This window comes from Hippopotamus amphibius, chromosome 7, assembly GCF_030028045.1.
Source record: "Hippopotamus amphibius kiboko isolate mHipAmp2 chromosome 7, mHipAmp2.hap2, whole genome shotgun sequence".
Classification (NCBI taxonomy): domain Eukaryota; kingdom Metazoa; phylum Chordata; class Mammalia; order Artiodactyla; family Hippopotamidae; genus Hippopotamus; species Hippopotamus amphibius.
Genome location: NC_080192.1, coordinates 45168376 through 45185899, shown reverse-complemented (window position 1 = coordinate 45185899; position 17524 = coordinate 45168376). Strand labels below are relative to the sequence as shown.

Genomic DNA, 17524 nt, shown 5'->3' with positions numbered 1-17524 from the left:
TTCAAGGAAGAGTAATTTATAGTTAGTGCAGACACTACACCTAAGATGTTTCTGTGGGAGGTATCTTTTTTTTTTTTTTACTATAGTGTATGTTCATAATCATGATCCTGAATAAGGAATAAAAGATTATACTCAAAATACTGTATGTAAGAAGGTAGGAGAGGAGAGTGTCTGGTTAAAAAAAAAAAAAAAAGATTTCCAACTCTTAAGATTTTCTTTTTTAAATAATTTTATTTATTTATTTATTTATTTATTTATTTATTTATTTATTTATTTATTTATTTATATTTACTAGCTGTGTTGGGTCTTCATTGCTGCACGCGGGCTTTCACTGGTTGTGGAGAGTGGGGGCTACTCTTCGTTGCGGTGTACAGGCTTCTTATTGTGGTGGCTTCTCTTGTTGCAGAGCACCGGCTCTAGGCACGTGGGCTTCAGTAGTTGCGGCGTGTGGGCTCAGTAGAGACTCACAGGCTCTAGAGCGCAGGCCCAGTAGTTGTGGCGCACAGGCTTAATTGCTCCCTGGCCTGTGGGATCTTCCCGGACCAGGGATCAAGCCCGTGACCCCTGTGTTGGCAGGTGGTTTCTTAACCACTGTGCCACCAAGGAAGCCCCCCCAGCTCTCAAGATTTAAAAAAAAATTTGATACTCTAATAACTAATAACCGAGTATGCTTCAGTTAACCTGGAATGTTGACCTATTTATAGATGATTTTTCTTTTCTCTTTAAGAATGTGTACACTAGGATGATAAAGAGTTCATTTCTCATACCTCCTCACTGAAACAACTTTGCTATGAAAATAATTTTGGGGAACAACTTCAGAAATTGTAGTAGTGCTGATTAAGATGTACATCAGTCAGCATTAGTGCAGAATCTGAGCGTCACTGATTGCTAATTTAAACAGCTTTAATCTTTCTTTAGTTAAAAGGAATTTGTACATTAATTCCACACCCACAACTCATGACATACCCCAAAGAACGTCATGTATAAAATGAAATAGATTAAAAGCAATAAGAATATGAAGATTAATTTGACTGCTGGTTGCTTTAACTAAAACTTTATGGTAGTGACCCCGTGTGAAAGCTGAAGACTTTAAAGGATTAAATTAGCTTCTTAGAAATTTGTATTCATTATAACTTTATCATAAAGTACTTTTCTCCCCAGAGGAAAGGTGCTTTGTAAATCTTTTGAATAGCACACTTTGAAATACTTCTACTATAGACTATATGTAGTCAGACCCAGTAAAGTAGTACCTCTTTTGCACTTTGTTGAATTCACATAAATTTCCTTCATGCTTTAATTTAATTGGTTTAGGCTTTATGTTTGTCATTGCTTTCACTGTGTCTTTTGCCATATAAGAAAGTTCTGATAACAATCTAGTCTTCCTTCTAACTTACTTTTTCATTTCTTAAAAGTGTTGCATTAGTCAGGGAAAGAAGTAAAGAAAGAAAAAAAAGATTTCTTAGAATATACTGGCTTATGTGATTATGGAGGCTGAATAGTCCCACAGTCTGCCCTATAAGGTGGAGACCCAAGAAAGCTGGTGGTGTAGTTTAAAGGCCCGAGAGCAGGAGAGCCAGTGGTGTAGATGCCAGTGGTGAGTCTGAAGGCATGAGAACCAGGAGCACTGAGGGCAAAATGCTGTCTCAGCTCAGCCAACCAGGCAGAGAGGAAATTCAGTCTTCCTCCATCTTTTTATTCTGTTCAGGCCCTCAGTGGATTGGATGATGCCTACTCACATTGCTGAGGGCCATCTGCTTTAATCAGTTCACCAATTCAAATGCTAATCTCTTCTAGAAACACCTACTCAGATACTCCCAGAAATAGTGTTTAACCAGACATCTGGGCATCCTGTGGCCCACTCAAGTTGACACACAAAATTAATCATCACAAGTGTGTATTATTTTTTAAAAAAAGCATCTGCAATAAATTTGTATAAATGCTTGCATTTAGGTATCATGTTGTATGCCATTTTTTTCTAGCACTTTTCTCTGAATGTCTTTGTAACTCCATTCTTGGGTACTGTAATAACTGGTTGCCTGCCACGGGAACCCAGGTTTTTTTGGGGGGGTTTTATGTGCTAATGTGTGTAGAGCCATACTTTTCCACAAAGTATAGTGTCGGCATAGTGAGGTTGGGAGGGTTTAGGCATAGCAGTAGATGATAGGGTAGAGGTTAAGAGCAGATAGAGCTAAACATTTATTTGTAAGGAGATCCTGAAGTGAACTGAGTGTCTCTCTCTGTTATACTTTTAATCTGAGTTTTCTCAAGAGACTTTGGCTTACATGCTTCCTGGGACCATTTTTAAAGTTTTCTTCCAAAAAGGAAGAGCGATGTAAAATTGTGTATAATTTCTAGCAGAAATATCCTGTCCCTTTTTAAACTATATACTGTTTTAAATGGCTTCAGTGCACAGATTTTGGTGAATGATAAGAATGTAAGTTTCGGTTCTGGAAGTGAAAGACTATGTTTTCAACAGACTTCACAAGCTGTCATTGGGAAAAAAAGTCTCTATGTAACTTTAACAAATGTACAAAAGTTAGCAAAGTCAAATGATAATATGTATGTGTAAAGGCTTTTAGTAAGAGCTTTTGTCCCTTTGTTGATTCAAAAATCTGTATCTTAAGTCTGAAATCTAATTGTAAAACAGTTAAGAAAATTGAGAATTTTATAAGATGGAACTAAAAAAGATGTTTGACATGGTCATGTGAAAAGCAAAACCAAGACTTTTTGTTCATTTTTTAAGTGAGGGGCCTGATTCTTTAACTTTACACTTTTTCTTTTAATCAAGTGCTACAAATTAGTGTCATGACTGAGAAATTATAAGACCACAAGAGAAAGGTGGTTAAAATGGTAGTTTTAGGTACAAAATATTGGCTGGTTTAAGCCCATTGGTTGGGTATAGAGTAACAGCAAAAGGAAAAAAAGAGAACATAAATACGACCATTTAAAAGAGGTAATTTTGTTGTGATTCCTTTTGTGTAGATTACCAATGTCAAGTTGCTAAAGCAATTGAACCCTTTTTAAAAGTCCTCAGTTTACTGGGCTCATTCATGGCAGTTTGGTGTTGTTGACTACTGTAGCCTTGTAACTTTCTTCCCCTTGACTTTTACAACATTCTTCTCCCTTGTTTTTCCCCCCTTACCTCTTGATTATTCCTTCACAACTCTTTTTTGAGCAGGTACTCTTAAATTTGATATTCCTCTGGGTTTCCCTTCACCCATCTTCTTTATCATAATGCTTTTTGCATGTTATTTTTTAATAATATTACCCTCTCTTGATGGTGATATCTACACTAAGACACATACTAACAGTTATTTATTTGGTTGACATCTCAGTCTAAAACAACTCACCTTTCTCACCTAGATTTCCTCCTCATTGTTTATGAACGTCGGTATGTACCAGTTTCTGAAACCAAAAAAAAAGATGCGACTTTAAGTGACATGGTGGTGATATGCACAGATGGTTACATAAAGCTTAGGTTTTTAGAGATATGATTAGTTTTTTCTGTTCTTCTTAGGATATGTGCAAGGAATGAGTGACTTACTTTCCCCTCTTTTATATGTGATGGAAAATGAAGTGGATGCCTTTTGGTGCTTTGCCTCCTACATGAACCAAATGGTAAGAACAGGGGTTCCTTCCTTTAATCAAACTAATTTCGAAAATTTTAGTTGTATAATAATCTTATTATATAAGATTGATGTTTATATTTAGCCGTTTATGGTAGAACTTAAAAAAATTGCTCTGTGTTGTTTGTTCATTTCTTTTTTAAATAGCCTTTTCAAGAGGCTTGGAAATGCTGGTATTGTTTTTGATACAAAAAGTAGACAGTAAGTGCCTGTAGAAGAGGAATAATCAGGATTTAATATCGGTAAATGCTTATGATCTTCAGAAGAACCATGAGTCATTATAGAATATTGATGAATTCAGTTCTTGTGAAGTAGTTGAACTTTCATATCATCTGTTTCAGAGATAAAGCTTAGTCATGCCAAGTAATATCCTTACCTTTTGTGAACATTTTGTATTTTGTCATTATGGTGGCTGATTTTTCTCCAGATGTGTTTGAACTATTTGTAATGTTGACACTTTCTTAGTTTTTTCATAAGCATGTGATTATTAGAGTTGAACTGTGTCTATATGTACATGTTATTATAAGGGACATTTTATCTATTATCATTGATATATCTTAGCGACAGAGTTCTAGGACAATAGTACAGAGAGAGTATTAACAGGAAAATAAAATAGAACAGTCTTCTCAAGTAATCTATTAGAAAGGGGCGGGGGAGGCAAAGGGGCAAAGAGCAGATAAAAACATATGAAATCCAGAGACCTGACTACATAGGTCACTGTACTGTTTCGAAATAAAATAAATAAACTTGATGCTGGGCCTTGATAATTGGATACTGAAATGGCTTGCTTGCAAAGGAATAAAGATTAGAATATGCAATCATATAAAATGTTTCCCTCTGATATAGAGTCTGGGATACAGATGTGAAATTTTTTGATTACTTCTGTTTTTTGATTACTTCTGTTCTTCCTCTCTTGCTTGCCTGTTTTTATTTCCCTCTCTAATTTGTCCCAATTTTACCTATTTCCTCAAGTCTCTTATCCTTGGTTCCAACTCATCCTCCACTTCGCCTAGTTCTTTTCCATACTTGATAAGATTTGATAGTTTTAAAATATTCTTTTACTATTAAAGTAGTAAATATTCAAATTATATAGTCCTTTACCATGAATTAATGTTTTTGGATTATTTGGAAGGATTGTTAATTGCAGTAATACGATAATAACATAGTTTGTATTCCTTACCTTTTTGATTGATTGATTTTACCTGCCTTCTTAGTTCCATTTACTCCCAAGTGCTCTAGAAACCTGAGGCATTTGTTATAAAGGTCTGTACAACTGATTCTAATTGTATAAAAACTGTTGTCTGCTTTCCTTGTGTTTTTGTTGTTTATCCTCTTTTCACTAGAACTAGTATGTTCCTTGATAAAGGGGTCATGTCTTCGTTTAACTAGTTCTCTGATATGCTTCCAGAATTTTCCTAATGCCTGACATAAGGTTTTTGTTCAACAGATTTTTGTAGAATAAACACATGAATATTTCCCCAGTGCTTAGTTTAGACCTCTGCTTATAGTAGGAATTCCAAGAATTAGCACAAACATACGGCATTTAGTTTTTTACAGTAATAGTTTTCATAAAACTGAGCTAATATTGGCATGTTCAGATATATTGGCTTGTGGTGCCAAATACATACATGCATGTGTGTGCATGTATTTAGGTCTCAAATGTAAAGACTACTTTCTGAACATCTGTAATATTCACTTCACAGTCTATTTGTCATTTTTGTGTATGAAGGTTCAAGTTCTTTGTTCTGTCTTTTTCACAGTAAATGTTCTCTGTTTGCCTTTCCATTGAGAATGGTCTGGGGATTTTTCTAGTCTTTATTCTAAAAAGATCTCTTAATATGTTGTCTACTGCATCTTTTGCTTCATGATGTTTGAATGAAAGGGCAGTAAGTTACAATCAAAATAATCTGCACAGTTATTTTTTACTGCATTGCTACTGTTTTGGTGTCCTTGGATCTGTGCTGCTGTTTGATGCCTTCTTTTTGTTTTACAGATTTATTTCATGTAAGTTTTTACTACTTTAGTGAGGCTGAATTCAGTATCTGTAGGTTTACTTTTGTTGATATTTATTCACATCTAATGTACGTCTAGGCACAGACTTTGTTATCGAAATGTTATAGAACTATTTGCAAAATGATCTAATGAACTGTCTTATAGTCACCATTCATTTTGCCATATAGTTTTTGTCTCACCCTTCCTTCTCACCCCCCTTCCATATATATGTATACACACACACACATATATATACACGCATATATACATACATCTATATATGTACATATATGTAGATGTATACATGCCTACATATGCGTGTATGCACACATATATTTATTTAAAGTTACACTTGAAGCCCTTTGTATATCCATTGTTGACCTCATTTCCCTTTCTCCAGGAGTAGCTACTTTGCTGAAGTTGGCTTCTGTCATTTTGGGAGTGCTGCTTTTTATAGTAGTGGGTGGCTGTGGCTATGTCATGTGGGTACTTCCAAACCAACGTTAGCTTTTGGCCATGTCACAACAAAAATTGTGCTGTTAACCAAAGAGTTAATTCTGCCTTTCCCTTATAGTTCCATGTGGGAAATGTGAAGAAACTTTGTCCCAAAGGCTTGTGTTAGTCTATTAAACTATTTCATTCACTTATTAAACTATTTAAATCATTAAAGAGAAACCAGTTATTGAGAATCAGTAGCACTTAATTTTTTATTTTTTATTTACTTATTTTTTTACCGAGAATAAATGGTTTCTAATCAGATAGATATTTCTGATAAAGCACTATTATTGTCTCAAAAACTAAAAAGAAGTGTGTGTGTGTGGAGGGGGGGATGTTGTTCTTAGGCTTTTCACAAAGGTTAGGGCAGTAGTTCACCGTAAATGGGTTAGAACATGAGAATTAAAGTGATCAGAATCATCTAAGAAGCCTCTCATTTACTTTGGTGCACTCCCCACCCCCAAACCTTGACTGAAGTGTTCGTAGGGAATCTACTCAACTTCAAAGATTATTTAAAACATGTAAACCACAGTAGTTCTCCAACTTTATGATCTCAGGAACCCCTCACACTCTTAAATATTATCAGGGGTTCCAAGAGCTTTTGTTTACGTGGGTTATATCTATTGACATAGTCTAAGAAATTTGTAAGTATTTATTTATTAATTCATTAAAAAATAACAGTAAACCTGCTATACCTTGAATACATAAATTTTTTTTAATGAAAAATAACTCTTCCAAAACAAAATTTACTGAGAAGAGGGATTATTTTCCATTTTTCATTTTCTTTAATGTTTAGTTATTTAGTTTAATAGAACACAGCTGACTTTCATATCTGCTCCTGTATGCAGTCTATTGCAGTATCACACATCATATAGCCTTTACACTTATGGGAGAATTTAAAGTGCAAAATGTATAGTTTGTTTTAGTGCTGTCATGAAAATGGTTTTAACTTTATAGATTCCCTAATATAATCAAATCTAAGAAATAATTAGCTATTCTTTAACATGAAATAAATGTTAAAGCTAAAATTAATTTTATTTCATGTTAATTTGAAGAAATATTTAACAATGAATTGATTTGATAAAAGTCTGTTTTCCAAACGTGTGTTCCTTTCACCAAGTCTCTTATTTGACATAAGAAATAAGTATATCAGTCAGTCTATCCCTGCTGTCTCTGCATTATTCTTTATCTAAAAGAAATGAATAGTGGGCAAAAATAATCCTTAATTTGAGACTAAGATTCTCTTTCCCTTGTTTTTAATGTTGCTTTAGCATTTTAATTAGTTGTGATTTTAAAATATAACCAGTGTGGTACAAGTCCAGCATTTGTCATTATATTTTTGGCATAGTTATCAGTGATTATGTACTGTAAAATATTTATTAAATATAACTTATGTGATAACATTTATTTCTTTTTAAAGCATCAAAATTTTGAAGAACAAATGCAGGGTATGAAGACCCAGCTAATTCAGCTAAGTACCTTACTTCGATTGTTGGACAGTGGATTTTGCAGTTACTTAGGTAAGTTTAGTGAAACAAAACTGTGCCCAGCAAGTTGTAGGGTAATACTCAGAAAAAATGTAAAGAACCCTTTTAAAGACATATATACTCTACCAGTGTTGCCTGGGTTCCTCTGAGGAATAAAAGTATGGGACCAAATTGTCCTTATATAATTCTGCTTTAGAACAGTTTACTCATAAAATGAATTATAGTCATCCCTTAGTATTTGTGGGGGATTGGTTCCAGGACCCCACCCCCACCCACATACCAAAATCCAAGGATACTCAAGTCCCTTACAGAAAATGGCATAGTATTTGCATATAACCTATGCACATTCTCCTGTAGACTTTAGATCATTTCTAGATTATTTATTATGCCTAACACAATATAACTGTAATGTAAATAGTTGTAAATACAATGTAAATTCTATGTAAATAGTTGCTAAGCATAGCAAATTCAAGTTTTGCTTTTTGGAACTTTCTGGAAGTCCCCCCCCCATAGTTTGCATTCATGATTGGTTGAATTCATGGATTCAGAACCTGCAGATATGGAGGGTCAACTGTATTTGTTGTTATTTGGTGGTTTTCTTTTAAAAAAGTTAGCCTGCAAATTTGAATTGTTTCCTTGAATTAGTAGAAGACAATTAAATTTATAGGACTTTTAATAGCCTAAGATGAATAGAAAAATTTGAGTTTGAAATAGGTCACTGTATTCTGAGATAATTAGCATAAGAGTAAGCCATATATATATTTTTTTCTGTGTAGAATCCCAGGACTCTGGATACCTTTATTTTTGCTTCAGATGGCTTTTAATCAGATTTAAAAGGGAATTTAGTTTTCTAGATATTCTTCGATTGTGGGAGGTAAGTTCTTAAATTATTGTAAAAATGTAATATTTTTTATGGAAAGAAACATTTTGTATCTATAGAGTATAAGTGGATTATAATACCCTGATTGAAATGTCTAAAGCAGTTATGTTTTGAAATTCTAATGGTTTGTGGTCTGTCCTTAAAAATTAACCATCTTGAACGGGTGGTCTTTGGAGCTTTTTTCTATAAATCAAATCCTTGTGAGGTTGGGGGCCAGTGGGTTTCCCAGAACTAGTTCCCAGACCATCTGTGTTCTTTCCTTTAGAGACTTGACTTTATGTGAGGCTTTGCAACATTTGGGTGTAGATTTGTATAGTTAAGGAAGTTTTGGCAAGCCACTCAGTTGAGACAGTAGTTTATTTGTAGTCTGAAGTATTGGAAGGGAACTGACTTGTGTTTTGCTTTTTTAAAGAAATTTAAGTTAAAGCAGAATACTAAGAATAATGTAACAAATATCCCACTATCCACATTTAATATATGTAAGCCTTATTGACGTCTAGTTTTTTCTCTTTTTTCCCCAAGACAAAAAATATTTAAAGATATAGCTCACATCTTTAATCACCACCCCAAGCCCCACTTCTCTCTTCCCCTCTCTAGAGCATATTCATGATCATGTTATTGGTTTATATCCTTTTATTCCATCTTGCACCCAGGGCAACTCTTGATGAAAAACAGAAAATTGTTATTTTCTTCTTACATATCTATTAATCGTTGTTAGCAGATGGATGTGCTTTTGAAATAGAATATTGGTATAACAACTGCTTGCTGCCTTATCTTTATAAAAGTAAAGATGACAGAAATTTTCCCAAGGGAAGAATGGGGGAAATAACCTGTTTGGATAATAAATAGACTTATATACAGTGGGTGCCCTGAGGCTTTTACAGCTGGAGATCGACTCCTATACTTTCTGTGGCTGTGCTACCATCAGAGAAGGTGATGCGCTGATTGAAGGACCACCCCTTTATGGAGGATCACCTGCTTCGTATGAAATTAGAAGCAATACTTACATGTTCTTGAACTAGAATCATATTTTAAAGTTTATTTATTAAATTAGTATCTCAGCTTCTTTTTAAAAATTATCGCATAGCTGTAATAACTCCTTAATCTGTGTTTACCAAATAAATTGGAACTTTTAACGTAACCTTTGAGGTTAATTGCATTGTAATTAAACTTTCAAAAATTGGATTTAGTCTGAAAATTATTCTACTTAATTTACTTCTGGTAAAAGAAGTAAAAACATTTCAGGTATGCTTTAATGGTGTTGTTTACATGGGGTCTTGATCTTTCTAAAAAAGGTATTATTAGGTACATTAACCAGGGGGAAGTTAAGACCTTAAGTTTTAGGGCATTACCTATACTTAAGGAAGATGTGCTTGCAACTATTGATCAAATATTTTATATATTTGGGTATAAATTTTGGGTGGTCAATTCATTTTTTCTGAGTTATATATAATATGATGTGTAGAATGTAGAGCTACCTCTGGGTATTTTTGATTCCATGCAATGTATAACTTGTTCTTTTTTTTTTTTTTTTTTTAACTTGTTCTTTATTCCCATGATTTAACTCCCCTGCCCCTTACCCGCTAGAGACAGAAGATGATTTAAAAGTGAAAAACTGAAGGTTCAGAAAAATATTGACAATGCCTCTAATCCTCACACCTTAGTCTCATGACTGTGGCTCCTTAGTTACTACCATTTCTCGTATTGGTTAGGCACAGTGTTACTGTAGTTACCTGAAGAGCCATGTTTGGAATGCATTATATTTATATAATGTTGACATTAGTTACTTTGTAGGTAAAAGTAAGACTTTCCTTCCCCACACCTCATTTCTTAACTAGAAAAAGAGTGGACTACCCCATCTAGGCAACTTGTGCTTTGCATAGAAGTCATTCAGAGTTCAGCATTGTATCTGTGAGGAAAATATTTTAGAATTCATAGAGTTTACTAAATAGGTGTTCTGTTTTTTATAGGTAATGTGGACTGAACTACCATGTAAAAATTTCCATCTTCTTCTCTGTTGTGCTATTCTGGAATCAGAAAAACAACAAATAATGGAAAAACATTACGGCTTTAATGAAATACTTAAGGTAATTGTTACTTTAATTTAGATTTTAATATTTTGGCTCTTTCCTCTTTTCAGTGGTACTGATATACAGACATTTCCTTGGAGCATTATTGAATCCCTCAAGTAACTTAAATTTTATCAATAAAATTTAGTCAGTACTGGAACTGACTGTAAGAATGACAGTTCAGCAGACACCTGTTGGCCAGTTATTTTTCCTAGCTAATTAGGAAGAAAAGGAAATTCAACAAGTGCTCTTTTATGTAGTTTAATTTTCTAAAAACATAATTCTTCTGCTTATAACTTTGAGATAGTAGACTTGGGACAACTGCTGGATTTAATATCCCATAAGCTTATTAGCTACTCTTTAGCTTTAAAACTTGGAATGACCTAATTAAAGATGTATTAAATTTCCTGTTTACTTGTAGTATGAGAGTATTTTTAAGGATTTTATCTACAGTGTAATATAACTGGTAATAAATTGTATAGTAGAATATAATAGTGTTTTAGTTATTTTATTTTATTGATTTATTTTAGCATATCAATGAATTGTCCATGAAAATTGATGTGGAAGATGTACTATGCAAGGCGGAAGCAATTTCTCTACAGATGGTAAAATGCAAGGTATACAGTATTTTAAGTAATTGCAAGATTTTTTTGTTTGTATGTTTTCAGTGGCTTAAGGTCAAGAAAGAATTTTTCCTTTTAGAAGTAAAATTAGCAGCAAGTCGAAGGCAGACACAAAGCATTGGCTAGCATTTGTTTACCATTATAAATTTATAGCACTTAATTGAAAACAATTGATTAATTATGCTAGATAGGAAACATATAATAAGACAAAATGACAGAAGTAATGAAAACACCAAAGAGGCTGTAGAGGCATTGATATATTACCCAATCACATTAGTGAACACAGAATAGGACCTCGTATTAAATATGTAGTATCTTCAAGTAAAGACAGATGCTAATCAGAAATAATTAAATGAATAGTATTTGGTCTGTGTCATTACATTTGTATCATTCAAGCTCTTTATTAAGCTTAACTTAATAAAGCTTTAGAATTGCCTGTCTAAAAGCAAGGCAAAGTTGATGTGTTATGTTCTGAATTTAAACCAAAGTATACTTTTGATGTATTTTGGTTTTCATATTTTTTATGAGAATTCTTATTTGGTCTTTGTGTCATTTCTTCATGGTTCCAAATATTTATTTTGGTTCAGTTTTACAAACATTTATTTGGTAGCTATTCTGTTCAAAACCTGTCAGTGAGATAACTTCTTATGTTTAAGGAACTTCTGTGTATTGAGGGAGAAAAATAGTGTAAATAAGGAGAATGAAATAAATGCAAAATATTAGAAAACAATGTTTGTGGGAGTGGTGGGGTAGGGTGGAGAGTGGCTAATTCAGAATAGAAGATCAGAGAACCACTTATTAAAAAGAGTGGTTAGTACGGGGATATGTGTATAAAAACAGATGATTGAACTTGGTGTACCCCCAAAAAAATAATAAAAATAAAAAAAATTTTTTTAAAAATTAAAAAAAAAAAAGAGTGGTTAGGATTTCACTTGGAGTGGAGAAGGAACAATTACACTGTTAAAAAAAAATGCTTAGATGTAGTGTTAAATAGCAATGTTAATTTGTGACTACTTTTCCTCTATGGTGTGAATGAAGGTTTCATACTTGACTTTTCTTATTCAGGAATTGCCACAAGCAGTTTGTGAGATCCTGGGGCTTCAGGGCAGTGAAGTTACAACACCAGATTCAGACAACGGTGAAGATGAAAATGTTGGCATGACTAGTTGTCCGACATCTGCATTTCAGAGTGACTCCTTGCCTGTGTTTGCTGCCAGTGGAGCCAGAGATGACCACCCAACTGAGATATCTGTGCCCCCAGATGTCAGCAGATTAACACCTGCATGATCATTCTTCTTGCTTTTTGAAGAGAGACTTTGTTGCAACTTTGTTTTCAAGTACTTGAAAGGTGGAAACTTAAAATCTTGGTATTGATCCTGCTTTAAGGCTTATGGAAAGAAAGTGTACTATGTGCTTGCATTAAAGCTTTACAAAGACTTAAACTAATTATTTTTGTAGTTACTTCTACCAAATAGCCTTTCCTTTTCAATAACATTCCTTAGTATTTTTATAGCTACGTACATTTTATTTTCTTGCTGATGAACTGGAATTGGATAAATATTACAAGTGGATGAGTTGGAAATTATGCACTTTGAAAACATTCGCTTTTTTACTCCAAGTTCAGTGGGTTTGGATTTGATTAAATTAAATGTTGAGCCTTTCTATAGCATTCTAAGCTGAGAAGTAGATTGTTACCCAGTGACGAAATAAAAGAATTTGTTTTTCTCTTTTGTTTACAGCAGTACTCAGCCTAAATATTTATGCTGGTTGAATGTGATTTAAATTGGACATTTTCATCAATGCAATTTAATGTGTAGATAAAGAGCTATTTCAACCATAGTGGATTGGCAGTATATTTTTTACATTGAACTTTTCTTCACTTGTATATAAAGAATGTATAAGTACTTATTTATGAGTATAAGAAAGGATAGGCATATTTTCTTTAACTGAATAAACTTGACTGTTGATTTATATAACCTGATTTCACAAAGTTAATACATAGCTTCAATATGAGATCTTTTTCAAAACTATTTTCTTAACCAAACATTTATTTCACGAGACTACATTCAGCCCTGTACCTGGTATAATTTTCAAGTTAATTGCTTGTAGTCTCACTTTACTAATAATGTTTACTATCTTTCCTAATAATGCATTAACTGATTAATCAGGTCTTTAAATTTTTATGAAATACTCTTTACAAAAACTTACGTGAAAAATTTCAATATACCATCATGAGTCTCAAAATAATACTTTTTTGTATATGAATGAAGCTGTTGTTTTTACCATGCAGTGTTGCATGATTTTAAGTTATGTGTAATTAACATAACTGATTCCATTTTAATTGTAATTTGTTAACTTCTGTACATATCATTAAAATAAATTTGAAATTGAAGTAGTGTTTTCAGTTAAATTACACTAGAAATAATCTGCTGGTTCTTCATCAGAAGAAAAAAATCCAAGATGGACCCCAATTTATCTTATATTTTTACATGATTGTAACAGTCATTTGAATGAATTATGGAAATAAGCAAGAAACATGACCCTTTATATAACTGAAGAGACTTTTCATTGGCATGACATTGGGCATAGTGTTGCCCTGGAGGACATAATGATCTGAATCAGTAAAGCAGCTTCCTACGGTTGATGTTAGTAATGTAAAATAAAAGTTACACAGTTCTAAAATGGTCCAGTAGGTAAATTTTTTTTCCCCCAGAGAGCTAGGAGACCAAACGAACTTTTTTCTTACTTGAGCATTAACTGACAATCGTGACAGTAGAACCATTAGATTTTTAGTTTTTAATATCATATGTGTGTTATCTTTCATCAGTTAATAATGAGTAAGCCTATTCAGGGGAAAAAAAAGTAAACTGATCAAAAACTCAGCATCTCCAGCCTTTCATTTCCTGCTGTTCAGGAAATTGCTGAGAACATCTTGATGTCCTTCTTGTTCTTCCTGGACCGGGGCTTTGAGGGAGTTTTTTTCTACTACGTAATATAATATCTACTTCAGAGTTTAAAAAAATCTTAATACATTTAGTAAGTTGAACTTTTGTCAAGTTCTCTATTATTAAAGCTGCTTGTTAAAAACACTTTTACTAAACAGTCTGAATTTTTCTTTAACCCATTTTTTATATGGAAATGATAATAATATAGCACTAAGTAAAGTCTTATTTAATCAGAGTCCTCAAAATCCAGTCAGCAAATACCATGTAAACTTGAGCTGTTGATATTGCTGAAATAGATAGTTCAGGTAAATGTCTTAGTCTAACTTTTTAAAGGTTTGTTTATTTCAGTTTTCACAAGATGCTCTGTCCATGCTGATAATATGTAAAATATCGTGTGCTGTATTATGTGATATTTAAAGTTAAAATTCAAGTAATTTAGCTATAAGAAGTATTTTCAATTCTTATAGGAGTCTATGGGAAACCTTTTGGCATTGGAGATCATTCCTATTTTGATTGTTTCACATGTCTAGGATTCTTCATCTCTTTATAGTTTTAGAAATTTGGTGATGACTAAAGCTCTTTTGAGTAAGGAAAACAACTTTTTGGGAATGCTTGTGATTCTTGCTGAACCTGACCTTTCCAAAGGTTTTTATGGATGCCAACTAATTCTTATGGGAAATTGATATATTTATGTCCATTATTAAAGATACTTTGTATAAAGTAACCCAAAATGTTTATTGAAGAACATGGAATTTTACTTCACTTCTGTGTAACTATGTAATAAGGTGACATCATTCCAGCTTGGATTTCTTTACTTGGGGTTTCAGAAGATGTGTGAACCTTTTATTGTATTTGAAATCTTGTGTACATACACTCATTTTGGTGGAGAGGTCATATAGTTTCTCAGAAGTTTCTCTGATTTTCCCCAAAAGTTGAAAACCATTGTTATAAATTATATAATGTGAGGATAATAATGTAATTTGACCCATGCTAATGATTTTATGGGCTGAACCTCCATTAATTAAAATATCTTCAGAGTTCTCATTTCCAAGTTCTTGGTCTGTATGGTCAAAATACATGTCCAGGCTCTACTTCAGATCTACAGAATCAGAATCTTCGGAAGTGAGGTTAAGGAATCTGCATTTTAACAGGCATCCATGTGGTTCCTGAGCCTCCCTGAATTTAGAGAGCTGCCATTATATATTGTATTTCATAGTTTAACATTTTGACTTATGGTCAGGTAGACAAGTCCTTAAGTTTTTAGAAAGTATTTCCTTGATTTTCTATGGTGGATTTACTCTAGTTCTGGTCACTATTTTTAGTAAAAAGTGATGACAGTCATCTTAGTCTATTTTATGTAGGTTCCCTTCCATCCTTATATTTTGAAGAGAAACTTTCAGTATCATTTTATTTGTGAGCATGAAACAGGATTAAACTTGAGATGAATCTGAAAGGTTTCCATCAGAATCTAATGTGATTATCCAACACTAAGCATCTGTATTTGTTTGTATTTTTAATGTGAATACTGCCATTTGAATGATACAATGTATTTGGCCTCTTCTCCGTTTGTGTCCTTATAATGTGGGAGTTTTAAGTTGTAGATTTTTGAGGATTGTTCTGATTACAAATATTTTTCTCACTGTTTTATAAGTAGACTCCTATTTTTCAGGTTATCTGTCTTAGGGAAAAACTGTGTCATCCTTAGATGCAAAGGTGGGGTGGGGTAGGGCAGTGTGATTGGACATACTTGTATAACTTTTGGGATATCCAAAGCGCTCTTTTAGCCCATGGGAAACTGCATTGTTAACAAACTCAGTGTAAAGAAAAACTGATTGTAATCTAAGTCTTTTTCTAAGAACTATCAGGAATCAGAAATATCATTTTTGCCTAATGTAGTTCAATCCCTGAAGTTAGAATTGAAATGTTAGAATAATTGGTCAACTGTTAAATATGTTTCTCCTCAAATATGTGTGTGGTATATTGTTCTTCACATCTCTCTATGTGTAAAAGTAGGATGAAAAGAACAAATTCCAGTAAGCTTAGCTGTGATCAATGAGCAGTCCAGTTCTCTTTCAGCTTTTTTAATTAAGAAGATGTATTAACTTCAGAAATGGGCTTTTGCTTTAACAGTCAATAATAGATATTTCCAACATCGCACTAGTCTGGAGGCACCAGACCCAATGGGTTAGTAGACTGCTTAAAAAAAAAAAAACTATAGTTGATTTTAGATTGCTTTAGATGTTGTATGGCCAGATTATACATCTCTTTTCCATGAGTGTCACAGGCTCATTTTGCAAAGCAAATTCTTCTCCAGTGGAGAAGCCATCAAGGTGCTGCTGAGCGCTTAGCATTTACACTGCATGCCACTGTCCCTGTTCGGCACAGTGTGCAGGATACATCCAAAGAAAATTGGGATCACATGCTTTTTGTTAACTGAATCGTGTTAAATGAGCCAAGTGGAGTATTTGCTGACTAGGAAGTCATTAGCAGTTAACAGCATCTAACCCACATAGACGATGCAAAGACTTAAAGTTTTCCAAATGAAATTTATTTTTAAACTCTTAATAGAAGTGATGCTATTACAAATACACAGATGTTCCTATACCCTCCTCCCCCCCTTCCAAAATTCAAGATACTTTTTTTTGTAAGTTAACCCTAAAAATTTTGTTAAATTCTTCAATTTAAATGCAACTTCTGAATCACTTTGGGATATTTATTCTCCTTTGGTTCACAGAGTTTTTAAGGATTCTACATGTAGGCTAATGAGAAGGGGAAACCCTGTCTGATAGTTCTCAATAGCTTGCTTCACACCTTGTTATCTGTTTTCCAAACCAGCCTTTTAAATTACCGTTTAGTAGGACTTGTCCCAAAGTTTTATTGGTTGGTGAAGATCGAGGGGAAAAGAATCCCTTTCGTTGACATTTCATACCTAAGAAGAGTGACAAAACCCTAGCTTCATAAACTACAGCTTATGGAATGGTTGGGTTAATCTTGACAGAGCTACATATTTACTTAGGGAAGAACTTTAAGGAATAAGGTTGTTTCAGCTGAGGTCCAGCAAATTGAATTCAGGTGACAGAATTCTGGGGCCATCTGCTTCAGCAGAATCATTTTTCCTAACCTGTTCCCTTGTTCCTAACGACTACAACTGATTGATTCCAGACATGAGAATCTACCCCCTGCCCTTCTCTCTCTCTCTCTCTCTCTTTTTAACGTACAATAAACTGCATATATTTAAAGTGTACAATTTGATTTTATTTTCTTATTAGTCATGTATGTATGTCAATCCCAACCTTGTGTCTTTTAAAAAACGCTTGTAGAAGAGGAAATTCTTCTCCCACAGAAATTCCCATTTTCTTTTGGTGAGTCTAAATTTGATTTTGTGATGCTTTTCACATGTCTGTGTT

At 33.5% G+C, this 17524-nt stretch overlaps 1 protein-coding gene across 2 annotated transcripts in view; it reads left to right on the top strand.

The window, feature by feature from the left end:
* TBC1D15 (TBC1 domain family member 15) overlaps positions 1-17317 on the top strand; it is an 82741-nt gene extending 65424 nt beyond the window's left edge. Inside the window, exons 12-17 of one of the 2 annotated variants that reach the window (XM_057741668.1) lie at positions 3578-3618; positions 7534-7633; positions 8377-8474; positions 10451-10567; positions 11080-11166; positions 12238-17317. In XM_057741668.1, the coding sequence (XP_057597651.1) occupies positions 3578-3618; positions 7534-7633; positions 8377-8474; positions 10451-10567; positions 11080-11166; positions 12238-12459 (665 nt within the window). In that variant the 3' untranslated portion in view covers positions 12460-17317. Of the gene's footprint in view, positions 1-3517; positions 3619-7533; positions 7634-8376; positions 8475-10450; positions 10568-11079; positions 11167-12237 lie in introns of both variants that reach the window. The other variant, XM_057741667.1, reaches the window with a different exon arrangement.
* The last annotated feature ends 207 nt before the right edge of the window (positions 17318-17524 follow it).